The sequence below is a fragment of the Athene noctua genome, chromosome 13 (assembly GCF_965140245.1).
Source record: "Athene noctua chromosome 13, bAthNoc1.hap1.1, whole genome shotgun sequence".
NCBI lineage: Eukaryota > Metazoa > Chordata > Aves > Strigiformes > Strigidae > Athene > Athene noctua.
Window position 1 is genome coordinate 6,907,619 of NC_134049.1, and position 27,258 is coordinate 6,934,876.

The following is a 27,258-nucleotide window of genomic DNA, read 5'->3' on the forward strand; positions in this document are numbered from 1 at the left end:
TGACCCCAAATCACTACTGAAAGAGCGTTTTACTTTGAGTTACTACTGCCTGGTTAATGAAGGAATTCTGAATATTGCTGACCCCAATGTTTTCATCAAAACTTTTTTTTTTCCCATGATATCACATCCATTTCTAATTAGAGTCTCTACAGAAAACTGCTTTTGGTGAAGAATGCCAGCATTTCACACAGAAAATCCATTGTTTCCTTTAAATTCCGAAATATGCTTTAGGGTTTTATTCTGTGCTTTTCTTTTGACACTTAATTATACCAACAGCACTATTATAAATTATACCCAGCTTTTTCATTACACACCAACCACATGATACTTTCATCTACAGAAATATACAGCATCAAACAGAGGCTGCCCTTAGTTTTCTTAGCAGCAAAAATAACAAAACCAGATGAAATATTATCAGGCAGTATGATTCCTTGCATCTATGACTGCCCTGTGATAAGGCAGCCCAGCAGAGAAGCACCTCCAAGACCTTTCACCCAGCATCTCAGCATTACTCACACCCAGGATCGTGGCGCTGACCTCCATTGAAAGTGAAACACCGGGCCAGTGAGAAGGATGCTCCAGGCAAGTGTAAGAGCTGTGGTTTCCATTTAGATGAACATTTCTGTTCCCTCTGCTCAGGAAAGCAGGGTCTCTCTTCCCACACAACATTACATGATTCTGAACGAGGCCTCCCAGGTGGCTGACACAGCAGAAAGGTTTTAATTTTCCTCCAGGCTTCTGAAGAGCCAAGAAGGAATTTCTTCTACACCCAGGTCACAAACCTGGTGCTATGACAGGGCAGAGGAAAAGGAGCTCTGGGTTTGATTTTTTTTTTTTCTTTTTCATTTTTGCTGGAAGCCAGGTTATAAGCACACTAAGGAAAACAGATTTAAAACAAATTAAAATTAATAACCTCTAGATGGAGAGAGAGTCATGCTCAAATTTAATTGCAGCAAAAGCTTCCAGAAGCGGAGGGGAAATTCTTTGTAGAAAGAGTCAATCCAATTGAAATGGCACTTGAAAAGTAAACTTTTCTAAGCACCACGTCTACATACTGAACTGAGAGCACCAAGCTGAAGCACCCTCCTGCTCCAAGAGCCTCATCTTTTCACTCCTGTTCAACCTCACCCCTACCCTTTAGCTATCTTCCCCCCAAACCAGAAGAGAACTCCATGACCTTCAGTTTAAAGGCCAAGGGTGTAAAGTGGTCACAGCTGCCCCAGTGGAAGCAGAGCAAGCGGGAGGTGCCCAGCACACCTGGGTGCTTCCCAAAACTTGCACTGGAGGCTGCTGCCTGACCAGGCAGCGGGTGCTGCTGGGGCTGTAGTGCTACTAGCCAGGCAAAAGCAGTGCTATTTTAAGGACAGCACAGCGCGTTGCAGTACAGATATACCCTTCATGTGCTCCTTAACACTGGGTAGCCTTGGCAGGGATGAGAATTAGCAGTGCTGGTGGCCCTGGGCTTGCTGTGTTGGGTGAGGGCAGTCCAGCTATGGGCCCCCCTTCTCCCCAGTGCCCACCTGAATGAAGCACACAACCTTCTCCTGGGGGAGAAAAGAAAGTGGCCTTGGGCATAAAAAAAAAGTTTCTCTCCTTTCTTAGCAGCTCCTGGCTTTTTGGCCCCTGTCCATGCAAGCAGGAGGCAGATGTCTCTGAGCTCTGTCTGATCAAGGTTTTGGACAGTCTCCAGCTCACCTCTGAAACCTGCTCTCAGAGCTATATCTGAGCTCCTTTTCAGAAACTCTCCACCTTCTGAGAACCTGGGACTTCTCCAGATGTCCCCAGGCCCGAGAACTTAATCTCTGTTACCTTGAGGTCTCAGGGGGCACCTTACCACCTCCCACCCACGCCCAGCACAGTCCGGGGGTGCTTGGCCAGGCGCTGGGGTTGTGGCCCCAGGATGGAAAGTGTGGTCACAGCAGATGCAAAGCCACCCTACTCCCTCAGGGCTGGGGCTGCGGGTGGCAGCCTGGCTCAGGGTCAGGAGCCAGCCTGGGGGGATTTGTGGCTGGGTGCCTCTGTCCTGCCAGGGTTTGATTTGCAGCAGGACTCTCCGCACCACTGACCTTCCTGCCTGTCCAAGCAAGGAGGCCAGTTTCCACTTGCAGGTTGCCCATGTACAGGACTTGCCTTAACCTCGCTCAAAGCCAGGGAAGAGCACTATGGATTTAACAGTTTCTGTAGGTATTCCTGCACCCAGAAAACATTGACACTGTGGTCCTTCCTGGCTGCAAAACATCTTGCATCAAGGTCAAACCCCATGACTAATGGATACTGCTCCGACATCAGCTCTTGTCTCTCTGCGGTTGCACCCCTCTCCTCAGACGTTGCATTTCCAACACATCAGATATGGCAAGATGCAACGTGGATGTTGCTTCTGTGGAGAAATTTCTCCACTGGATAAGTACTTCCTGTGTCCTCCTGCTGCTGCCAGGAGTAAAGCCAGGCTGTGCTCATCCTGCTATCACTGCACAAAGCCAGCAGCCTCATGAGTTATTTCTAAATCCAAGAGGGAAGGTGTCAACTTGTGGGTGTCCTCTGAGGTCAAAAGAGAGCTCAAAGCATCCCATAAATGGATAACCAAGTTAGAGTACATTAAATAAACATCTGCCTATTAGTTCAGCTCTGAGTTTCCACAAGACCCTGAAGGGGAAATAGCTTTTCCTTGATAAACAACGAGCCACAGTTTTCCTGGCCAGGTCATCCTTCCTGGTGATAGTGGAATGTCTTAGGCTAAAAATTTAAATTGATTTGGGGATGATCCTCCAAGTATCATTCTTTAAAGGGATTATTCTTATTGCACACTGGAAAAGAGGCAGTTTCAGTGAACATGTCCCGTTAGCAGTGATTTATCTGCACTGCCACATTTTTTCATTAATCTTCATTTCAAATTCATTTTTTTTCTCCTGCATGGCCAAGAGGTTCACATTCCCAATTAACACTGGGTACTCCCCAGGATGACATTTTGATGTCATCCCACACCAGCAAATCTACCTGGCAGACCTTGGGAAGAGCAACAGGGCAGCCATGGGAAAGCAGCAGCCGTTGCTCATCCTGCTGCCGCTGCACAAAGCCAGCAGCCTCATCAGGCTCTTCACTTTGAGGACCAAGCAAATATTTAACAAGTTCCCCTTGCACTGTACCAGAGTTCATTATCTGGTCTCATGAGCTTCTTCAGTGAGTAATATCCTCTAATTGATGTGATTTGGCATTTGGCCATAGAGTTAAATTGATTTGTAGACCAGTGGGAGACAGCAGATGCCCTTTACACTTGAGAAAAGTGGCATGTGGCTTTGTTTACTGCCTGCTGCAAGGGGATGCCACAGCAAGAGATGTCTTTTAGGAGTGCAGGGAGGGAGTTTGCCTCCTCGGTGTCCTCTTACCGCAGCCCCCATTAGGTGACAAGGTGTGACGGCCACCAGTGAGAGCCTGGGGATCACTCCAGCCGTGGAGTTCACCCTCCATCCTTGACCCCAGGGAAGCTGGTGCACAGGGGGAGAGAAAGGGGGAATTCTCTTCTCTCAAACCAGGGAAAGATGCATGAGGTGTCTTCATGCTCTCTTTTGAGGGGTTCCCCAACACAGGGGGCTGGTGGCGATCTTTGTTCTGGGACACGGAGAGTTCTGGGACAAGGGCAGGAGGAGCACGGACAAGGCGCCTGCTCCCGGGGCAAGGGGAGGGCGGCAGCTCCAGGCTGCAGCCTGCTGGGGTTTACTTCCAGGAACTCATCAGCGCTGCAGTGTAAGGGTTGAACTCCAAAACCTGCACAGATTTTCCTTCTAAGATGCAGGAGTTTAGTGCTGAGCCTTCTTGGACATCATTAGTTGTTTGTTGGTGGGCTGGGGTTTTTTGTGCAGTACAATTCCTGTTTTCACTATTTTAAAAGGTTGACAGTTTGTCTAGTACTTTCTTGTTTTGCTTTCCTGCTGCTTTCCGTTGTATTGATTATCACATTTGCAAATTGCTTTGTTACAAATTAGTTTAGGGCATAGTCATGTAACTGTCTTTTACTCAGGATGCTCTACAAGCTTTTAGCATCCATATGCAACTCGCCTTCAGGATTTTACATCCAGCATATGAACACCGTGAAGAAAAGAAGCCAGCATGAAATCTCAGCTGTTATCACCAACCTAGTACTCTGAATATTTAAGTTTACTTGAAAGCCTCTTTTTTATAATTGTGGAAAACATATTAATACAGTAGAAGAGTTAAGAATCTCGCTTTCCATTTCAATCATCCTATTCTTATTCTAAGAATTTTAAGCTAGCATTGAAATCCTTTTGTTATTGCACCAGAGAGCCACATTCATCTTTAAGATATTTATTGATAATTAAAATTAATAAGATTCAAATCACTCATATAAAAATAATAAATCTGAATGAAGCAGCATGACTGTTAAAGGTGGAGGGAGAGATCCTCCTCCTCAGATGTCACCTTACTCTGGTCATCATGGACCCGACAGGGCTGGAAGGATTTTTCCCGAGCACTGGCCGAATCCCACGCGGAAGCCGTTGCCCTGGCAGTAACCTAAGGCCAGAAAACAACAGACAGCTTGTTCTGTAAGGACAGCAGGATTTTACCAAAAATAAAAGTGAGTAGAGGCATAAAGAGAACAAAAAATGAGTGCAAACATTTCAGAAATGCAATGAGGGGTAAAAAAAAAAAAAAAAAAAAAAAGAGAACTTAAAAAAAAGGGTTCAAGTAGCACAGGAATATTAAAAAAGAAAAAATCAGCACAGAATGTTGAACACAGCAATATGCAAGTTCAGTGAATTGATCAAAGAGCAAACAAGATGTGCAATATTTCTGTTTTCAAACCTAACCTGCAGCATCATCAATCTAACTGGCAAGCTGATTTGCTGCCTGGCCCAGCCTTGTAATTAACTGAGTAAATCTGGATTCTCTTTCTGCAGCATCAGGACTGCTCTTGGGACACTGGGATGCTTATAGGCAGAAAGATGATCATTAAACCACCTCAACCAGCAGGACCTACCCTTGCAGAGTCTGTTTCGCTCACTAAAATCAAGTAGTTCCATGAACAACTGACTCAAAATATCCATTTATTGTCTATTATATAAAGAGGCATTGAAGGTCTGCTGACGACTGTTGAAGTTACCAGCCTGTCACAACATCTCTAACTACAGGACAATTCAATCTCTCCCCACTCCTGTGTGACGGAAGAGATGATATTAGAACGGAGAGGCCACAGTGCTTCTTGCTGCCACGGGCCAGCCGAGCTGCTCCAGAAACAGCATCCACCAACAAAGCTGCAGATGAAGGAGGGGAGGGGACACAGCCAGGGGCTTCTGGCCCATCTGGGAAGACTATTCTGGGAAGAAACAGCCAAGGAGACCTACTGTAGCTCTCTGCTAAAACAGCTGATCAAAGGAAGGACACAGGTGGCATATGCTGTATTTTTAAGGACTGATTTCATAGTTAAAGATGGATTTTCCTAAAATAATGGAATACATCATCTTCCCTGCATGTGCTAAAAACCAGCTGCCTTTGAGATGCCAAAAGGGAGCTGAGCAGAACAGACCTAAACCCGAATTCCCACCCTTAGCACGGATCAGTGGAAACGTCCTCCGATGAAGAGGAGGATGGGTGGGCTCAGGCAGCAGGGCAGCCGAAGTTGTTGCAGCACGAGGACAGACCTTGCCAGCTCTACCCCACAGTGCCACTCTCAGCCAGGCTGAAATGAAGTTTTTCCAAGGACAGCAGTGTCTCTAAGTGCTTGTGTAACAGCCTGCCCACAGACACCATCCCACTATCTGCCGGGTAATCCTCATTCGTAAGCAATACTTGAGTAAGACACTTGCTTTACTTAGGCTTTTCATTAGGCTTTACTGCCAGCTCTCCTTTGAGCGCCGGCTTATTATTTCAGTCCAGTTTAGTTATCCCCACTATCAGCTATGATTTAGAGCAGTACCAAGGAGCAGCACATTTAACAAAGCAAGCTCTGTGCTGCCAGCAGCATCAGCCTGAGCAGAGTGCCAAGGAGCTACAGAGAGATTTTTGCAGCCAACTGCAGCACACCACCAGCAACCCTTCCCTTGCAGCGCTCCCTCCCTGAGACGCACTACTTGGGAAAAATATATTTCTCTCATTTTATGTGTGAGGGCTCTGAAATAGTTCCCACAAGGGGAGTGAGAACACAAAGTTGATAATAGGAGGCTAGAAATTATGGGTTGGGCAGCTGACAAGAGCTAATGGCACTATCTCAGGAGAGGATGCAATAGCAGTAGACATCCCTCAGTGGTGCCTTAAGGCACTGGACCTGCCATATATCACTAAATAGAAGCAGATCCCAAACTGTCCCAGCAGACAGCCCCAGCAGCACCTAGATCTCATGGATGGTGCAATGCCCTGATCACTGCAACCACAAACTGTGCTAGTGTAAAATAGCACAGCAGACTGATTAATGTGAGACTGTCCCGCTGGGGCAACGGTGCCTTCATCCAGGTTAACAACAATGCCAACGTGTCATCTTTAAAGATTAGAGACATTCAGGATTTAAAGTATCATGTTCTGGGTGTGAAGAACAACATAGATCATGGTCTAGTCCCATTTGTCCCTCAGCTGGCCACCTCATGCCAGCAGCTTCCAGTCTGCAAGGTGCTCATTGCCAATAAGGATGTCAGCTTGTAACTCCAAAGGGGTGTTCATAACATCTAACTGTACCCTAATTTAGGGCTCCTGGCATAGTTACTGGAGGGAGATCTGCAGCTCTGGAGGGCAGTGTTGTACTCTGAGTTGCTGGAGGGCTGTTTCTTGGCACTTAATGTATAGGAAGCCTATAGAGAGCACTGTCAGATGCCTACATGTTGCAATAGGAGTAGTTGCTGCGTTGTGGGGAGGCTGAAGGATGTCAGAGGTATTGGGGACTCTGGTTTCATCATCTATGGATCTCTTTAGTACGTCTACAATCTCCAGTTGTCTCAGCATCTTCCTCTGCAAAACTGGTAGCACCTCACAGAAATATGATTTTTCAAAACTACTGCATAGGCTGCCAGACAGGAGGCACCGGGACTCTGGCTGCAGCACTACCAAAACATCTTAAAGAGTCATCAATGGGAGGCTGGAATACATCCATTTTTATGTGTGGGTTTTGGTTTTTTTTTTAAATCACAGAAAAGTTCTTGGGTTTTGTTAAAAAGCTTTCTGAAAAAAAAAAAAAAAAAAAAAAAAAAAGAAGATAAATTTTAGACTATTTTGGCAAAAATCCAAAAAGTCCTGGTTGGGTTATGCAGGCACAGGTACGTGAACACATTCTAGCATCACACCGTCATGTCCTTCAGGTTGCTGCACAGGCATTAGTCACTCACATTTTCTCTGCCCTAAATCACACCTGTAAGTGTTTTCTCATCGCCTGAGCTGTTTTGTTCTCTGTGCAGACTGTCTCTGATCACATCAGCATGATGGAGTTGCTCAGGGCCAGGTGTGGCACTGGCTGGGTCTCATCTGATGATGCACAACACGCCACAAGATATGCTTTAAAAATCCAGTAGGCGATGTAGCAAAGACATACGCAGGCTTGAATCAAAATTTTCTCATGGCTGTTCTTGCCAAATATTTGCCGCCTCAAAGCCATAAAGGTGTTGACAAGATGACAGGAAAGGAAAAAATAGATTTGTTTTGCACTAGTCTTTGAATTAAAAAGAAGTAGGAGTGGGATTTAGATCACAAAACACCACGGTAGATTTTAATTCATAAAATCCTTAGTTTATCAAGATGAAAATGAAAACCATGGCCCAGCATGAAACCGCTCTCAAGGACAGCCGTTTTCAGAGAGGAACTGGTCAGCTGTTCTAGCAGGCTTCACGCTGTTCCCTACATATTTGATTTGCAACACACTTCGCTGAATATGCTTATCTTACAAATTAAATAGTATTTGCACAATAACTTTTTTCAGCGTTTGCCAAGTTCTGCTCCGTGTGCAAACTTGGACTGTGGTGGCACCAATACACCAACCAAGATATTTTCACCCATAAAGCCAAACCTTCCTCCATCACCCCTTAGCACTCACGCATTGGCACAGCACAATTATTAATTATTTAGCAATGCAAGTAATCTAATCCAGAAAGCATTTATTGCAGGGAAATTTCTATCCACCTCCTTTTGCCTCCTGACAGGTAGGACGGAAACAACTGTGCTGGCGTGGCAGGTACGTACAGAATAGCCCATGTCCCCACCAGGCACTTGTACTGCTGGGATCAATCTATGGAAACGTGTCCTTGGTGCACTGTAAGAGCAGTTGTTGGGCCATTACCTGTCAAAATGATTTCATCCCCGTCCTGCAGGAATTTACGAGTTTGTCCACTGCCAAGAGGGATTTCTTTTGTTCCATTCCAGGACAGCTCCAGCATGGAGCCAAAGCTCTCTGGCTCCTGCAGCAAGAGTTCATAAACAAATAAACAACTTTTTAGTACCTCTCCTGCCGTTAAGCCACTTGCTGCTGCAAGTAGACGCACAAGTATGGTAGCTCCATAGAACAGAGTTTTGCTGTTGATTTAATTCATTGATACATTGGCTTGTTTTCCTGTCTTTGTGTTTTAATTGCTTGCTTGCTATAAGCAGTCACACTTACAGCTGTTATCTAGTGCATTTAACATAGTGCTAAACCCTGTAAAAGTATTTTGGGTATGCTACAGCAACAGTGGAAACAAATTGAGGGCACTTCTACAAACCCAGTGCTTTGATGTAGTCACCTTTCCAATTTTTGTTTTACATCTTGTTTTTCAGAAGAGCAAAGCTGGTGAATGTTTGCAAGTCTTTAATGTCAGTCTGCAGTACAATAGTTTGAAGGAAGCAAAAAGCACTTCAGAAATGCTCAGAATGGAACTATAGGTATCTCAGCTTGGAACCAGCTTGACTGAGGGCTGACTGTCAGACAGCATGAACACGATTTATATTTGATGTTTCACAAAGTGCAAGTTACCCATCTATTGCAACAGATGTCCATAGGGCAGTTCAAGGGGAATAATAGCTTGTGAAGTTAGCTCTAAATAGGTAGTATTAGAGAAACTAAAAGTTATACCCATGCACTTTTTACATTCTTCTCAGAAATAAAAAAGCTGCATTTCATAGAGGAGAAATGGGCCATGTGGAGGCTTGTGCACAGACATTAATTTTCATCTGCGGTAAAATAGTTCTTAGGGAAAGGAGTGCAGGAAAGATTTAAAAAAAACCAACCAACCAAACAAACAAAAAGACCCAAGCAAACAAACAAAACCAGTAAGAACAAAAAACCTATCACTTCTCAGTGTGATTTTGGGGCTACCAAAGCATCAGCCCGAAGTGCCTAGGAAAGAACTGCAGATGTTTTCATGGCTGCTCAAATCCAACAGGGCTTAGACCAGTTGGTTTTGGATTGCTGACCAGTTCTCAGTGACTGCCATTATTTAAACACTTACGGGTCCACTGATTGTGCCAGAGGCCAGGAGATCTCCAGGGCTGAGGTTGCAGCCGTTGACTGAATGATGGACCAGCTGCTGTTTCATGGTCCAGTACATGTGCTGGAGGAAGGAGGAAGAGGAGGCTAAAGCAATGAAGGACAAACCTCTCTGTCATGCCGTTAGGCTATGCAGAACGTATTGCGTTCTCGGGATGATGCTGGTAAGACTGTCCCTAAAGAAAAGTTTCCTTAATTAATCAGGAACCTTCAGCAGCCTAAAAGCAACCCCCACATTTACTTAGTGCTGCATTCTCGGTAGTTACGGTGGCCCGGCTGATTGCTTCATGAATGATGACCAGGAGCTGCTATGTGCATATCAAACATGTACATTAACATGCAATTTAGTCCCTTAAAATTTCTCTTCTTTCAGCTGGATGTCATTTCTCCTCTTCTTCCTCTTCAAGGCCAGCCCGGCTGACCCAGGATCCATGATTAAGTCCCATATTTTAATGGCTTTATAGAAAAATCTCCTTATTACTGATTTGCTGACTACTGATTTACTGATTAAGGTAATTACTATGCAAAGAACTAAATGTGAATATCAAACTGATTGAGAAATCCTGCAGCTGGTACATACACCTCTTGGCTTCACTCAGGCTGTGAAGGCAGAGCCACCATGCTGCGTGCAGAGGGGCCAGGGCAGACCCGGGCTCGGAGCAGCGTTGCAGCAGCGAGTTTGCATCTAAATTACCAGCTGCGACTGCAAAGCTGTATTGCACCTCGGCACGGCAAGAGGCCATTCCCTTTTTGATCTTCGGCTAATGCAAAAATCGGTGTTTGAATTTGCCCAAGGCTGGAGCTGATGACATCAGCAAATAAGATACTGGAGCCTTACCTTGAAATTAGATCTGCATATGGTGGTTGGCATGCTCATTCCTTCTCCTGCAGAAAATAAAAGAAACAGGGAAGCAATTTACGTTGGATGAAAGATGTTAGAGTCTTTTCATTTTACAGATGGATGGAAACTTATCATTGTAATCACTAGCAAGAAACAAGTAATAACATTTCCTGTTGATATGAAGGCCAGCATTTCATAGAAAACAAGTGTGTGGATGGCACCGGGGTAGCATCAAGCTGCCCATTTCCTACTCTCTGGTCTACTACAGGAGCAACACCTGGACTTAGCAATCAGCAGGGCCAAGAGCTGGGGGTCTGAGCTGGGTTAACATCTGAATCCCACATACACTGCCCTTTCCATGCCCTGCTCACTCCTGCCCACGCAGGCAGACCCTCCCAGGGTCCTCCTCATGCTATGCTGATATCTGGGAGGCATTCCCTCCTTGACACATCGCTGCACGGCCAACAGGGAGCATGAAGAGCTTTGCCTCTTTCTCTGACAGAGGCCGTCTGGGCAAAGATGGAAAAGGAGCACCGCAGAGCCAAGAGCAAGTTGTCTGAAACACATGGTTGTTCTGCATTCCTTAACTGGCAATTTCAGCTTTATAACCCACTCAGAATCACCATACCCTTAATAGCAACAAAGAGCTTGATGTCAAAAGTGTAGGGTTCTTTATCCTGAAGGTAGGGCAGCGGCTTGGGATCCTAAAAGCATATAAAAAGCATCACAGTCTAAACAAACAGAAAGGAAAAATTCCACGAGTCATCCCAGTGACTTTTTGTTTAACCAGCCTGTGCTGCACACCCCATTTACTTCACCGTTGTTACTGCTCAGATTATTGCTTTGCTTGCTCTCATACACACACTTCTAAAGATCTTTCTGAACAGATGTGATAGCCATATAATCTGATTCCTTCTTCTGCATGTGGGCTCCAAAAGCCCTCTCCACCATTGTGGTATCGATGTTAATCCAAAACAGAGAAGATGGTCAGTTCTCTGCAAGACTCTTCATTATCTTTTTCAGTTTTAACTAAACGTCTACATAATGCAGACAACTGGAAATGCTTGAAGAAAGTGTTTTGGCTTGAGTCCACTCTCTCTCCACTGCTTGCTGGATGTGAAGTGCTACCAAACGCTAACAAGAAGCTCTCTGATGAGTTTACTTTCCAGGTGTTTTAAAGGAGATGATTTTTCTGCCCGGCTCAAGCAGGCAGGACTTCAGGGCACCATGTGCAGCTCAGGGCACCATGTGCCAGCGCCAGTGACATCAATGAGCATTTGAACTCAGAAAGACCCGGGGTGCCTTCATATGTATGGAGGCAGGATCACACTTGAAACTCTAGGAAGGGAATGCTTGGCATTGGCACAGCTCAGGGGTTTCTACTGATGGGACCTACAGGTTCTTCTGAGATTTTTCTAGCGCTGCTTTTCCTTCATTTCAAGCCTTTCTCTTGCTAACCTGGACAGGGTTTGGCAACACGAACGGCATGAGAGCTTCCATGGTAACAACCCAAGGAGAGATGGTTGTCCCAAAGCTCTTGCTCAGGAATGGACCCAGAGGAACATATTCCCATTTCTGGATGTCACGGGCTAGGAAGAGAAAATTCAGAGCAGTGCTGTTAAACATATCCTAGGAGTTGTGCAGCCATCGCACCTGTGAAAGAGTAACACAGATTGGAAATGTTATCACCACCCTTTTCTAGCCTACCTAAATTCTGATTTAAATCCATCCCTTTCAGACCCTCAACCAATTTTCTTAGACTAGCTAGATTAGGAAGAAAAGTCAGCAATAATTAAAACAAGTTAGGTCATCCCTATATAACCAGCATTTTTAACCCCAGTTTAATCAACGCTTTTACACCCAGCTAATGGTCTCTGCTGGTCGCAGGGCAAATTTCTGCATAGATTTATGTAGTTGAGACTGAAGGATGTGTGATCACCAAATCCCTTTCCTACTCCTGACACTGAAATCAATCGTCTGGTGGAATCACCATCCTTAGGGCTGCTCCTTCCCTGGCTGGAAGAAACTAGACTGATATTAGCTCTTTCATAAGTAAATAAATCTTCATTAGGCAGCAATTTCTGGTGCTACTGACTGATCGAAGATGGATCGAAATAGAGCCTGAAAAACGCAGACAGCATTTCATTTTCATCCCTTTCAACCGTACCCAGAGGTTTCAGTGATCGCCATTCTACTATTAAAATATATAATTTATCCCTATCTAAGGTTTCCCGTGACGCTGTAACCCCCCCTCCAGGCAGAGTCCCGCAGCAGCGGTTACCGCTCCAGTCATTCATAAGGACCATCCCAAAGATGTGCTCCTGGGCTCTGCTGATAGGAATTGGCTCCCCGTACTTGTTTCCAGGACCTACAAAGAACGCCTGAAATTGAAAAGCAAAATGTTGATTAAGGAAGTTTTTGAAGCTAAAAATCTTTACTGCTGTTGTGCTTTAACCCCAGCTGGCAATTAAGCACCACACAGCTGCTCACTCATCCCCCCCGCCCCACAGAGAATTGAAAAAAAAAAAAAAAAAAAGTAAAACATATGGGTTGAGATAGACAGATTAATAGGACAGAAAAAGAAGATAAAATAATGATAAAATATACAAAACAAGTGATCCACCATACAGTTGCTCACCACCCACTGACCAGTCCCTGAGCCACAGTGCCCTCCAGCCAGCTCCGCCCAGTTTATATACTGGGCATGATGTCCTATGGTATGGAATAGCCCTTTGGCTCCTTTGGGTCAGCTGTCCTGGTCGTGTCCCCTCCCACCTTCTTGTGCAGCCCAGTCTCCTCTGGCCAGGCAGTACGTAAACTGAAAAGTCCTTGACTTAGTACAAACACTGCTTAGCAACAGCTAAAACATCAGCGTGTTATCAACATTATTCTCATTCTAAATAAAAACATAGCACTGTACCAGCTACTAGGAAGAAAATTAACTTTATTCCATCTGAAACCAGGACAACTGCACAGAGGATTACACACACAAGCAACAGAGGCTGGACAGGATGGGATTTTGCATCATTTCCCGTTCACAATTAGACAAAACCCATGGCCTACTCCCTCTTTCTTCCCCTCCCCATGAAGCTGGCAGGCTTGAAATACTGAAGAGCAGTGTGTTGCTAAGAGCCACTCATTAAACAAGGGCATGATGTTGTCAAAACGCAGGAGCAAAATAGTCTCTCCTAATTACAATCCAGAGGCAGAACAGGTTTGCCCACTGATGTGCCTCTGCTGCAGACGGTGAACAGGAAAGAGTTTAAAGTCATCGGAGGGGATGCTGAATGCAACTGGAGCCTGTCAGGACAGTGGGGAAGAGGAGAAATGTGCCCACTAAGTGAAACAGGTCATGAACTGGGTGCCTGCGATTGCTCCCTTAGAAAATGTACAGCCTGAGCATGTGGCAGAGAATTCTACAGGGAATCTCAGTTGTCTCTTTCTGCCAACAAGATTTTTCTTCCAAAGCCTTCAGCAGTCTAAATCCGCTCTCACAACAGCCAGGAGTAAAACTCAGGCTGCAAAGCAGAGGGGTGGCAGCACTTTGTGTACCCCACTTTACGGGTCTGCCTCCCACTTTATAGCATCGATCTGCAAAGCATACAGCACTAAAGGTTTTCAGTCCATTTTTAATACCATCTCTCTTACTGTTAGGCTTCTTCTACCTTTTTTTTTTTTTTTTTTTTTTTTTAAGGGTAGAGATGGGGAATAAATCATATAAAAATGATATAAATCATAACGAACAACCCTATAAAACTCTCCCTTCTGGACCACGCTAAGTCACAAGAAGATGCACCTTCCAAGGATGTTTTGTTACAACACCCACGGCGCAGGTATCCATCCTGCTAGAAGGATGAGGAGTTTGAATTGTACTCCCAAGAACTCACAACTTCCTCCTAGACTCAAGGCGCAGACAGCCTGTACTTCCAAAATCCCCTGCGCCCATTAAAGGATCCTGGCTGCAGTGCAGAGGTAACAGCTAACCAGACTGTTGTCTGATAACCAGGCTGTGGTGTCTGATAAAAAGAATTATGCCTGTCTGCTTCCAGAATGCTGCACCAGTGCTCAGATTTGGCCAGACGAGCTGTTTCCAGCCTGAAAGCTGTATTAGCAAACCACTCAGTGAGCTAATGCACCCTCCGACTTGTTAGAAAGGAGGGTTCCCCCTCAGAAATCTTTATAGCCTGCTGCACACACTGCTCAGAGGGGAACACAGGAACGGACCTTATATTTCTTTTAGAAGAAGCTAAACCTACCTTTTCCTCCCTGATTCTATTTTAATGTTTTTCAAGTGGTAGGGGAAAAAAAGCCCCGTCTTACCATTTCTAACTCAATATCCAGACGCTTACAAGCACCAAACACTGGAGGTTTTTCTGTGGGTAGAAGAAAGAATATTTTAAGACACGTAGGGACATAAAAGTAACAGCCAGAAGAAACAGAGCAGCTGATGCTGCCTGGCTTGCAAACACACGATGGACTTAACTAGGAGCTTTCTCCTGCCCAGACCCCAGGCTGGGTTTTAGACAAGTCATCCCAGACCATTTCTCTCCACTACTGATGTGGAATAACAAATTTAAAAAAAAAAAAAAAAAAAAAAGCCACATTAAAAGCCTACCACGGACTTACCATTGTCAGGTTTCATTTGCCCCACAGGTCTCCGGATGGGCGTCCCAGATACCACAACGGACGAGGCCCGGCCATGATAACCAACAGGTAAGTGCAGCCTTGTGAGAAAGGACCACGGGGCATGGGTTAGCTGTGTAACCATCACCATCCAGAGCAGCTTTTTGGGGTAGAAGCACCAAGGAGGTGCAAGGTATGAGGAGAGCGCTCTGCATAGATGTCCATGAATATCTGCACCTTACTTGCTCTGAGATAAAGACATGAACAAACTATAATCCAAAGCCACGTTGGATGTGTTAATGCACTTCTGTGCCACTGCTTTCTCGTCACTCAGCAAAACCCAATTTCTTAGGTAAATCTGTGTTTGAACCAGAGGTCTGCATTGTAATCAGTGCAGCTGCTGCAACGAAATGCAGTCAGACTTGGCCAAGGCCGGGGAAATGTGGCTTTCAGCTCTGGTTTTGTATTCTTGACAGATTCGCGTCTGCTATGAACTGAAATCAGTGTTTTGCTGAAAGACTACTCAGATCTTTTAAAAAATTACATAAACATACAGATAAACATGCAAAATAATGCTGCACCAGTGAAAAACCTGAGCTACCCACCAGTTAGGCATCAAAGCGTTCTCCTTCCCCCTGAACATGATCCCAACATTTGTGGCATGTTGGCGTGAAGAATAGAAGTCAGTGTAATCTCCTGCGTGGAAAAAAGCCCATAAAATAGGGATTAATGGTAGAAAAATCCCCCATCTGCTGGGGCTAATACACAGAGTACGCTGCCGGCAATGAAAAGAGCAGAAAAAGAGACAGTGAGAGCATTAAGTAGAGGCATGTAGCAACATTTGATATTATTAGCACAGGGATGCAATTAATAGCATAAAGGTGGTGATTAACAGTTCATCTGTAAATGATGCATACAAAACTGGCCTTTCTTTGAAGCCTCCAGTAGAGAAGATGGGGAAAGAACACGGACATAAAGCAGCAGCCAGCGGTCCAGAGGCAAGCCAAGTCCCACGGCTCTTTTTGTCTTGCCGGTGGTACCCAGGTGGAGGGAATCGGCTCATACTCAGGACATCTGCTGCCCTCTGCTGCCATCCCTGGCAAACAGCTCCCCACCCTTCAGATTAATGGGAAATCGGGGAGTTCGGGGGGAAAAAAAACTCAACTTGGGAGGGGACGTTTACACGATATGGTTTTGCAGGCTCGGTAAGTTATCTTGCAGCCCCAGCAGAGGATACAGCCAGGGCTTGCTCTGAGGACAAGCATGAATCATGCACAGGGCAGAGCTGAACCCAAGTGTAGTGGAAACCTCAGTAACTTGTAGCTGCATGATGCAGCCCATGTCCTGCTGCCAGGGCATTCACAGCATTTGCGAGTGCTAGGAGACAGTATTTTTTGGACAAGACATATTCAACTTGAAACTATTTTCCGGAAGGTATGGCATCTTGGGAAACTCATCACAGTTCTTTTGAGCCAGGCTAGACTTTGCCCCAAGCCAGGGCTGTGCCCCACAAGAGCCAAAAGCCCAGCAGGAACGGGGCTTGGCTGGGAAATAGCCAAGTTCACATCCCTGCTGTTTTGAAGGTCACGTCCCTTGAGTGATTTTGATCAAGTTGGTTTGGGTCCAGATATAAATTTCTGTTAAAAACAAGAAAATGTTTATCTATCTATATGGATACAACAACTCCAAAGCTGTCCATGGCCTCGTGGGAGTGGAGGTAAGATTTGGGATGCAGTGCAATGGTCTGGGGGCGGAGACTCATGCTTGTTTTTGAGGCTATGCTGGAGTATTTGCCTTGCAAAACTCGGGAAGAGCTGAATTATTTTCTGATGGCAAACGGGGAAAATGTTGGAAACTGAATATTTCTTCCCTGGCTCTAGTCACAAAGGCCTTTGGTGATGCCAATCTGATGACATGAGTTATGTGGCACCAGACAGCCCTGATTTAGTGAAAATTGCATCCAGGAATTTTCTGGCTGCTATTGAGCTTCCCCAGGCTTTTATTCTTGTGCCACAGACAGCACCTACCTTTCATTATGTACAATAATCTACTTCTGGCTCCTGCAAAACCCATTCCCTGTCACAGCTATGATCTGTCTGTCTGAGCAAGCTGGAAATAAAGCAGCTTCTCTGGGTGGGAGCAAAGGGCAGCGCTGAGCAGCCCTCCTCTGTGGGGGACTCACCAATGCGGGCTGGCAGGTGCATCATCGCAGAAGCTTGAGGTACAAACGCTCTGAAATGAAAAATTACAACTTCAGCTCTCGGAAAACTTGCAGCTCTTGCCCGTAAGTGGTTTATAAGCATGTAAGGGGCTGACTCTTTTTCCTAGCTCCTTCCTTAATTTATTTTGCAAAGCCTTGCAGTAAAACAAAACAAAACAAAAAAACCAACAGAAAAAACCTTGCAGAAAAAAAGAATGAAAGATGACTGTACAAGCTGCTGTTACTGGGATGGTTACACCCAAAAGGAGCATCCATCAGGCACGAGTGAGAAGGGAGGCAGTTTCCCAAGGGGCACAGAGAAACACCCCATGCCCATGCACACAGCTGAGCACGTTACCGCTGCCTTTGCTGTGTGGAAAGGATGATTTTATGGGACGTGGCTCTCAGGGTGCCCAGTTCAAACTGCTGGGCCTGCTCAAGGGCCCTGTGTCAAGCAGCAGTTCAACCCCTCTCCTGCACTCCTGTGCCTAAATGACCCTGGCAGGACAGGGAGGAATGGCCCCTGCGACGTTTGCAGAGTTTAAAGCATCAGTCCAGACAAACAAGAAGGTGTGTGATTTATGGACACACACGTTTTCCATCAGCATGGCACAGACCAGAGCACGATCCTCCCCTCCCACCCCTACACACCAGTGCACTGCCCTGTATCTGAAGCAAATCTGTGACAACAGATTTGATTTTAGCAAAGTCAGGCGGGTTTTGAGGAGCAATGGGAGGGGTCTCCCCACACCAGAGGATGCTCCAGGCAGGACAGTGCTGGGGGAGGTGGAACAAGGTAGACTGGAGACCCTTGCAGCCCAGCTCAGCCCCCCCCAGAGAGGGCAGCAGGTCTGGGCACACCCCAGGGCACAGCTCAGTGTTCCCAGGCAGAGGGTGACACCCCAGATCTGTGGGCAGTTAAAGGATTAATCAGAGACATAATTAAGAGAGAGAAGCTCTCAATATGCTCAAACCCCAGTTAATTCCCATGCAGGTGGCAGGTGGCCATGTTCAGACCTTCAATTTTGGTGCCTCAGATCACAGAGTTTTGCGGGTGATACAGGGCACAGCTAAAAGGTCACCGTGCCCCACTCGCTCCCTCACCTCCTCCGCAGCTCTGCGTTGTCCCTCAGGGCCGGCTCGCCGGCTGACAGCAGCTTCTGGAGAAAAGCCCTCGCCTCCGTCCACGCTGCCCGGCCCAGCCCCATGAAGGCATTCAGGGTAGGCTGACAGGTGACACAGAGAGGTGGGGTGGCAGAGAAAAGACCACATTTTGCTTAATCTTCCCATGCATGGAAGACGTCCTGCACTTTCATCCCAGGGTTACATGGCGGTAGCTGCCCAGATTGCCCGTCCTCCCTGTTCATAAGTGCCTGCACTCCTGTCCTCCCACCACAAGTCCTCTGAAGCAGGACCTGCTGCATGTTTGCGTCATGCCCATCCTAACACACTACTTCACACCTTAGTGGCTTTGAGATCTCAATTAGCTGTAACCAGAGGTCATTTGTATTTACCTTTACCCTTAACACAACCTCCTGTTGCTAAAATCCCATCAACTTCCTTGTCATGAAGTGTTGGAAGACAGAAGTGGGACTGAAGTAACATTCAGACTTTGTGTCAGACCCTTGGATTGCCAAAGACTGATGAAACTTTCAGTGAAAGCGTCCTTCGGACCCCCGATGCCTCTTCCTTCCTTACTGTCACAGGTGTGATGAGTTTTCCCTGTAAGCAGAGTCTGCCAGATGACACACTTCCAGTTCATGTTCATTATGTCACCCTAAGTTGCTAAAGTCCCTTATGGAATACTTCCAAAATGTGTGTGGAAATTAGAACAACCAACTCTGATAAATACCTGGTCAAAGACATGCTGATGTTTGGCAAGAGCCGGTCCATTGAACAGATGTTTAATGACGCTGAGATCCAAAATCTGGTCTCCAATCGCTACCCCAAGCCTGTGCCTCGGCTGCAAAGCAGCAAGAGGGGGAGAGGAAGAGAAGAATTTATGCTTGTACCCACAAATTCTCCACAGAGGGCATGGGGGAAGACAGTGACCACAGAGAGTTTAATACTTCAAGGAGGAGGGTCTGATAACACAGCAATCGATAAGACTGGCTGCTGAAAAAGGTTAAGACCTAGAGGCAGAGCATCACTGCAGACCTTGAGGGAGGGGAGAGTGCCTTCTCATCATCCCCATCTTTTTGGGGAAGGATAGGACAAGCAGCAGAGGCTTCTTCCCCTGCTCCCTTTTCCCTAGAAGTATTTGCCCACCCCATTGATGACAAGCATCGCAGAATAAGCCCATACATCTGAAACACACTGTGGAGTAGGAAAATGCTATTCCTCCTTCTACAAGCATGGCATTGACATGCCATGGGCAGGATTAATCTGATCCCTATAACCACGTAATTGGAGAGAGAAATAGGCATTTCTGCACCACAGTTCCTCCCCAGAAGGTGAAGGGTGCTCTGGACTCTCTGACAGTATCAGGAATGCCGTGCATCTTGCTCCGCCACATTATTTCTGTGCCACGTCCAGTGAGGCTGCCCTGTGTAACCCATCCTCATGCCATGCAAGGAGCCCATGACTTGCATACAAGCCCTAGCCTCGCTACAGGAACAGCTTCCCACATGTCCAGTAGATTGTGGCCGCATTTGCCAGGCAGATGCACCCCAAGACACAAAGGCCCCGTTCACCCAGCGCAGCTCTCGCAGGGCCGGTGCCAAGCGCGTGCGGAGCCGGTGGTGACGGCAGGGGAGCAGCACGGACCATCCCACTGCAGCCTGCTGCTGCTGTACGGGGGGGGTGTGAAAATGCTGCAGCAGTCAAAGACAAATTTCAATTATTGTCTTTAGACAAACTAGTTACAGTCGTTACAAAACCCAGTTTGCCAAAAGGGAATAACCGTCTATGAAAATCCACGCTATTAAACCTATTTTATAACCTCTAATTTCTAAGCAAGATTCCAAATGTGATAGTAAGTATTTATTCAGCAAACATTCCTGCAGAAAAAAAAAACTAAAGGTCACATCAGCTTAATTTGTAACTGGGATAGTCAGGAATGACATCAACTGCTTTAGCTTGAAATCACTAAAACGTTGTGCTAGTTTTAGAATATTATTTTCCTAGATAATTTCTGTAAGTCCTTGCCTGTCTTTTCACAGGGTTTGAGTGAAGATGTTTTCTTCAGAGAACAGTTACTGGAGTCGGCAGAAAAATAATCCAAACTTGCTAGATAACACCACACACGTCTAGGAAGAGATTAAATGAACCATCTTGGGTTTATCTTTGGAAAATACCACATCAGAAAACACAATCTTTCAGTTTAAATTCTTTCTTTTTTTAAACCTGCATGGATAAGCCAAGACAGCAGAAACCAGGAGATAATCATGAAGTTTCCGTGAGCAATGATAAATAAATCCTCCACTTTTCCTTCTGAGATGCATCTCTTGGCTCGTTACCCTTCTCCAGGAGGACACATCTCTGGGGCTCAAGAGATCAGGTTCAGCCTAGCTGGGCTAAGTCCTCAGGAAAATGGGAATATGGAGCTACCTCCACTGAAGAAAGGTTGAACCATGTTTTCTTATGTGATCATAAAATACAAGGCTTGAAGCGGGGTCAGTCCGTAGCCTTTGGGGAACAGCTTTAAACATAACACACTTTTAATGCATCATTGCAAAAATGTATGTCCAATAAAACACAAGGGGTCAGCTGCACAGAAGTGAAACACAGATTTTGTGCCCTGGTTCAATGTTTTAGCAGCCACCAAACTCACCAAGAGCAGGCTCTTAACATACCAGGAGGTAACACTCACTCACAGACTATGCTTTTCCCTTATGTCAATTCACGTGGTGCAAGGGGGACTGGGTGCTACAGAATTAACAGTAGATTAAAATATTTAATATGGCTTCTTGAGGGTGATTGTATGATTCCACTCACAAAGAAAATGAGGGATCAAGTTAAAAAAAAAAAGTCACCGTGAACTGTGCTGTGCCTCTAAGTAGAGAGAGAAAGGATCAAAGGCAGATTTAATGATTTCATAAAAACAGTCAAAAACACACAAAAACGACTGTATGTATTACCCAAAGTACTTCTCTTAAGACACTTTTCATTTCTTTTGTGCAATTTTAAAGAAGCTGTCATCAAAATAACCACATTAAGAAAAAAGACAGTGTGGCAGCTACAGTTTTTCTGTCAAGTCAGGAAGCCTGTGCAAGTGTCTCAGGCTGGGAAGTCTCCCTTTATCCCAGGCTGCCGGGGATTTCTGCTCTTCTTCATAGCCTCAGAACAATTACAACACCCCAAGGACAAAGTTTACTGTTGCTTACCTCCTCCTTAGTAGAGAAAACCCCATAGGGGAGATTTTGGAGAGGAAAGTCTGAGTCCTTGTCTACCTGGATGAAAGACATGCTGAGCAGCGAGCAGACCCTGCTTACAGAGCGTGCCCACCTCCAGCGCTGCTGCCCGACTTCCTAGGCAGGAGATCTTTTCAGATGTTGTAACACATCGCACAGAAGCACCAAATCCCATCTCCCATCCTCCATCCTCAGCCCCAAACCAATCGCTGATCCACCTCCATCCCACCCCTCTGCCTGCTCCCTCGGGCAGCGGTTAATCAGTGCCAGAGGTTCGCATGAGTCAGCAGCTGTTCCCAGCAAGGTACAACTGGTGGAGAAACACAAACGGGCTCTTCCTGCTCCATAAACCCTCCCGGGAAACTGAGACTGCCTATCACCAGGTCCATGGCTGCAGGTGGGGGACCCGAGCAGAAAGCTCTAAGAGCAGAGATGACCCCACGCGTTGACCTTCCGAGGAGTCGCTTACGCACCAGAGCGATGGTGAAACGATTCCATCCACAACACCGAGCAGTTCTTCACCAGGAACTCACCAACCCTTGGGACACGGCACAACTCACACCTGAAACTGCACTTTGTGTGCTTTTCAGTTTCGTAATGCTGCATCTGACCCAGTCTTTCCATTTTCTCCAGATAGTTCCAGCAGCTTAAAAACAGAGATGTATGTGCAACCAACCATAAAGAGCGGTGAGATTGGTCTCTCTGCTCCCAGCCCCAGCTTTCTCCCACCTGCAGGAGTTAAGTTCACCCATATTCAGGGATACTAGAAGACAATAAGGGAAGATCCTTGAAATTAGAACTAAATAGCAAAGACCACCACTTTTCAATAAAAATGGTTAGATGCTAGTGACTGCTAAGTCAAAGAACTGGTTTCCTGCTCAACTTTTTTTTTTTTTTTTGGCAGACAAGACCCATTAGAAGAAATGCAGCAAGCTGTACAGCCAGATACTCGGTGTAAGATGACACAACAGCATTGATGACAGCCCATCTGTGACAGCTCTTCACTAGCGGAGACGCAAGCTCACATGGTGCATCTGAAAGGAGGTCTTACTTAAAATACAATACCTTGCACAAACTTCTGTAAAATTTCCTGTAAAATTCCAGTACCTAAGGTACAACTCCACTGCACTGACTGTTGGAAATGTTTTTAAGAGTAAAGATGTTCCATGTTAAGGTTATAGGACTTAGGTAGAACCTGCTTTTTCCAAAAATGAAAGAAAAATATCTTGAAAGCATGTTTCAAATACACACTGCGCATCTTGAAAAGACAGATTTACTCAAGTGTTTTGTAGTGCTATGAATGTGCTGGTATTAATTAAAATGTTCATCTGCTAACCTCAAACTGATGACACAACATATAAAGCTTCGCTAGCTCCCCAGATTGAGAAGCAGATCAACCACCACGATAACACAGAGCCAATGCCAAAGCAAACAAAGATGACACGCAATTCTTAAGTGTCAATATTCTTAACGCCGAGAAACCTGCACAAACCAGGCCAAAGGAGGTTTATTCAACTGCTCTGTGAATGAGGGTGGAAGCAGCCTTGCCCGGTGCTGATCTGCCTCGCTGCTGGTACTGCCAGGGCAGCACAAGGCAGGTTTCCTCTCAGCGCAGTTACATTTCCTACTGTATAATCAAGAGCCAGAAGAGCTGTTGCTTCATAATGGATGGTGGTAAAAGAGTATGTGAATTCGAAAGCAGTTGCTTTTCTTGTACCTTTTCTTCTTTCAACCCCTCAGATACCAGAAAATACAAACATGATTGGTGTTCACCCCCCATTCTGAAATCTACAGTGTCTCCTCTCTGCTTGGCCCAGAAGTTTTGCTGTTAAGATGAGAGGCAGATTGGAGGGGAGGGCATGTAGGGGAGAGAAAAGGACACTTTTAGGAAGACACCAGAAATAGGGAAGAGTCAAATGGAGAAAACAGAGATTAGAGAAGAAGCAGCAAAGAGGAAAGCAAACTGAGAAACACCCACAAAAGAGAAGACGCTGCTGCTCTTCCATGCTTTATGCCGTGTAAGAGGAAATTTAGCAAATGCTGAGAGGAAATACAGGATCTTTGACCCAGAAAAAAGCAGAACATTACTAAAACTTGCCGGAAAGAGTTAAATATTCCTTTACTATAAAACCCATGTGCTTCATAGATTGTGGTTAAGCCATTTTCGCAAGCACAAGATACTGCATTTATTACTGGGTCTTGCAGATGACTTTCTATAGCTATCGGATAGAGAAAGCTCCCTTCTGGTGCATAGTGTTTACATTTATATGCTAAATGTAGTGCTTTATCTACTAATTGCCAGCCATAGCTTTTAAAGAGCATTCTGAATTTTAAAGGATGTAGCCAGCTTTGATTAAAAATTTAACGTTTTAAATAAAGCCATGCAATCTCACTTATTTCACAAATGCTTCAAAGCAGCAGCAAGTCACCAAGTAAAATTTCAACTGCAGATCAGTACCATCTGGAGAGGAATTAGTTCTACTTTAGTGTACTGTTAACTCTGGTGATAAGCAGCACTGGCTGAAGTTAAACCACTCAACCTTTAAGTTATGTAGAAGTCCAGGGTAGTTGAACAGTTGAGGCAGACTCTGATCTGACAAGACATGCAGTCTTAATTAAAAGAAACTTACTGAGCACCCTCACGAGAACTCCTCCTACCCCCAAACAGGGATCACTTAGCAAATGTGTAGATCCATTGAGGAGCACATGGAGGGTGACTGTGGCAGTGCTCAACATCAAAGTCTATGGATTTCAAACCTCAGAAGTAAGGACATCTCCCAGGAGAATCTCAAGAACCATTCTCTCATCTAACTTCAAGGAAATCTGTGCAGTGCTGTCTGCCAGGTAGTGGATCACACACCCCACAGCTCTACTTCCTAGAACCAGAATCCCACGCATGGATCCACAGCCTGGTCACCAGCCACATCCCTTTTACCTGTAGGTCTGCCCCCGGCATAAGTACATTGTCACAAATGACCCCAACTCCTGCATGAGCAACACACTGCACAGGAAGCACAGAAAACTCCCTGGGCAGAATGTATCACTGCACAAGGCAGAAAGCTTCTGGAAACTCTCGTCTGATAGTTGTAGATGAAAAGGTTAAGAAAAGTAAATCAGAAGTTAGCTGACACTGGGATGCCCACAGCCTCTGTGAATAAAAATACACTGCAAGTAAAGGAACTGCCAGTGGAAGATCCCCATAACAATAAAGCAAGAGAAATCCAAATTACAGATGCCAGCGACAGCCACAGGGGCTCCAATTTTTTTAAATTTTATTTAATCAAAGTTAAGACATGGATAAACATAAATACAGCACAGGTACTTCAGATCATTCTTCATATTTGTGTACAGACAGACTGATGGATGTAATCCCAATGAAACCTGCAGTCAGTGAAGTGCATACAGCCTTCCCCCCACACACGCAAACACAAAACCCAATTTATTTTTTTTTTAAAAAAAACAAACCACACAGACAATCTCAGCACACACTCTCATTACAAATGATTCATACATAAATAGGTAGAGGGTGCAAACAAGCTAATATGCGAACATGTATAACCTCTCGTTAATGGAAAAATAAAACAGAAGCAGCCATAATGATTAAAATACATTCAGTTACTGATAACTAGTTGTGCCATACAAGGCATTATCAAAAAAAAAGGAAATTGTGCTGCAGAGAAAAGCTATATACAACAAGAAAATAAACTGCAAAGTTAACGCATGCATGTTTTATCCTGGAAAAGCACAGCCCTCCAATATTTTCTCCACGTTTGTTATAAAAGCCCTCTGCACTCAACTAAAATTAAAATGATCTTAAAAGGATAATACTTGTAAAGTTTACTTAAGTCTTCAGCCACAGAAAACTGCAATGAAAATAAATGTTCAGAGTCATTTTCAAAACAAAAAACAAAAACAAAAGAATCTATTCATCTGATGACATGCATGATTAAAAGGTCTAGGCAAGATACACTGCTCTACGTTCCTGATGACTAAGGAAAAAAGCTCAAGTCAATTTAATCTGCAGATGGTCAGAGGATTTTTGTATTCCAGCAGAAGCAGCAGTTCAGATCTTCTGGATCTTTTCCCCAACAACTACAGGATTCTCTTTTCTGATTTTCTCAGCAGCATCGGCTTTGTAATTGTAAGAGCAACTGTGTACATCTGAATAACGGTGCATACCACAGTAAACGTTTCCACACCGACATTCAAACCCTGTGGACAGAAATAGTAGCTTAGACATTTCAACATTCTTAATTATACTGGTTTGTTTTAAATCCTGAATGTGTTCACTCACTAGCAATAAATCTCAGTCACCAGTGTCAATCAGCCAAAGAGCCTCTGCTGCAGAAAGCATAAGAATCACAAATAATACATTTTTAAGCGATTACAGTGAGATTTGACTTGACCATTCCCATGACACACTAGCACAAACACATTCCTAGAGACCTCCTGCTCTTTTTCATTGTTTATGGATTTCCACCCCGCAGAACTCATGTTTTCTTAGGCCCTTTCACTGAACAACTGCAAAGCTGGTTAGTGAACGGCAGCAAACTATCACCCAATTCCTCAGCTAAGCAGACTTCCAAGGGGAAGTATTTGGAATTATGAACTTCACTTAAAAGACAAGAAGTTAAAAAACAGAATGAAACATGAATGATCCGATCTAGTAAAAGCCATCTGAGAGCAGCACCTTTGGCCAAGTTTTATTTCAAATCAACAACAGAGATGAGCATGCCCCATTTTCCCCTTAGGAGAACCTTTCAAAAGTCTAAAGCCTAAACAAGTCTAAGAAAAGTGACATCAGTGTTTCTTACCAGTAAGTCCAACCTTCTTCCTGCACATGAAACAACGATTCTTTTTCTGTTTTGGTTTGTCAAGCGACTTGTCTTGTTCTTCAGGTGTAGGTTCTGCATTCTCTGACACTGAAGCTAACATTAAAAAAGTTAATAAGAACAATGGAAAACAACACCTGTTCCTCTCCCCTTTCTTTATTTTAGTCATATGATAAACTAAAGCCCATGTTGTAAATTTACAACAACTAACTGAGGTTAGCCATTCTGCTGCACCTTCCATGTCTGACATGTAATGGACTCTCAGTAGGGGTACTGGAACTCCCTCCTTGTAGACCTTTATTAAAATTTAAGGAGATAATTCACTGAATGCTCAAAGTTCACAATACAAATATACCATAAACAGACAGAATAATTAAAAATTAAGCTTAAGAGTAAGATTCAGTGCTGTCAGTTTGGGAAGAGAATCCAACACCCAAGTGTTTCCCCACACCAGTGTTACCAAGTCCAGTTCCTAAAATCTGCTTGTAAGAAGCACTGTATTTATTTGGATCAGTTGAGTAAAACACTCCCTTTCAAATCCTGAATCAACATTATTTTTGCTGAAGGCTGCAATACTGAGGTCACACAAAATGCAGGGTTTCAGAACAATCTCTACCACTGTGAAGCTGCTGCTCTTGCACACCCGGAAAAAGCCTACACAGGGGCTTAGTCACTACCTGGGGTGACACACTATTAGCTCAAGATACTCACAGGGAGGATATACAGTATCCTGAAACCCACAAGGAAACAGGTAAACACCTCATTTTAAAGACACTTTTGCTAAGACAACTCTCAAATTACTATAAAATTCTCTTATATCTGAACGAGACAGGTTACAGGTTGTGTGGGAGAATATAAACAAGTGATAGTAGTATTTGCCTGACCTAGGTAAAAATAGAAACTGGCTGGTTTTCCTCAATTCCACATTCCTTACATTACAAAACAGAAATAGAAACCAA

The 27,258-nt window shown here is 44.8% G+C and overlaps 2 protein-coding genes across 6 annotated transcripts in view; both read right to left on the reverse strand.

Moving 5' to 3' along the window:
* Positions 1–4,419: 4,419 nt before the first annotated feature.
* On the reverse strand, positions 4,420–21,521 carry FAH (fumarylacetoacetate hydrolase). The gene is made up of 14 exons (XM_074917396.1): positions 21,441–21,521; positions 18,968–19,078; positions 18,220–18,341; positions 17,098–17,147; positions 15,521–15,611; positions 14,919–15,016; positions 14,613–14,665; positions 12,574–12,673; positions 11,751–11,881; positions 10,921–10,996; positions 10,290–10,336; positions 9,414–9,515; positions 8,270–8,387; positions 4,420–4,527 (listed from the first exon to the last, which is right to left on the reverse strand). Exons 1-14 carry the CDS (start codon positions 21,519–21,521, stop codon positions 4,448–4,450), a joined length of 1,260 nt encoding a protein of 419 aa, XP_074773497.1. The 3' UTR covers positions 4,420–4,447.
* Positions 21,522–24,722: 3,201 nt separating this feature from the next.
* Positions 24,723–27,258, reverse strand: part of ZFAND6 (zinc finger AN1-type containing 6) — a 38,203-nt gene continuing 35,667 nt past the window's right edge. For all 5 annotated transcript variants that reach the window (XM_074917038.1, XM_074917034.1, XM_074917037.1 and 2 more), the window contains 2 exons: positions 26,282–26,395; positions 24,723–25,679 (listed from right to left, as the gene is read on the reverse strand). In XM_074917038.1, the coding sequence (XP_074773139.1) occupies positions 25,531–25,679; positions 26,282–26,395 (263 nt within the window). In that variant the 3' untranslated portion in view covers positions 24,723–25,530. The remainder of the gene's footprint in view (positions 25,680–26,281; positions 26,396–27,258) is intronic.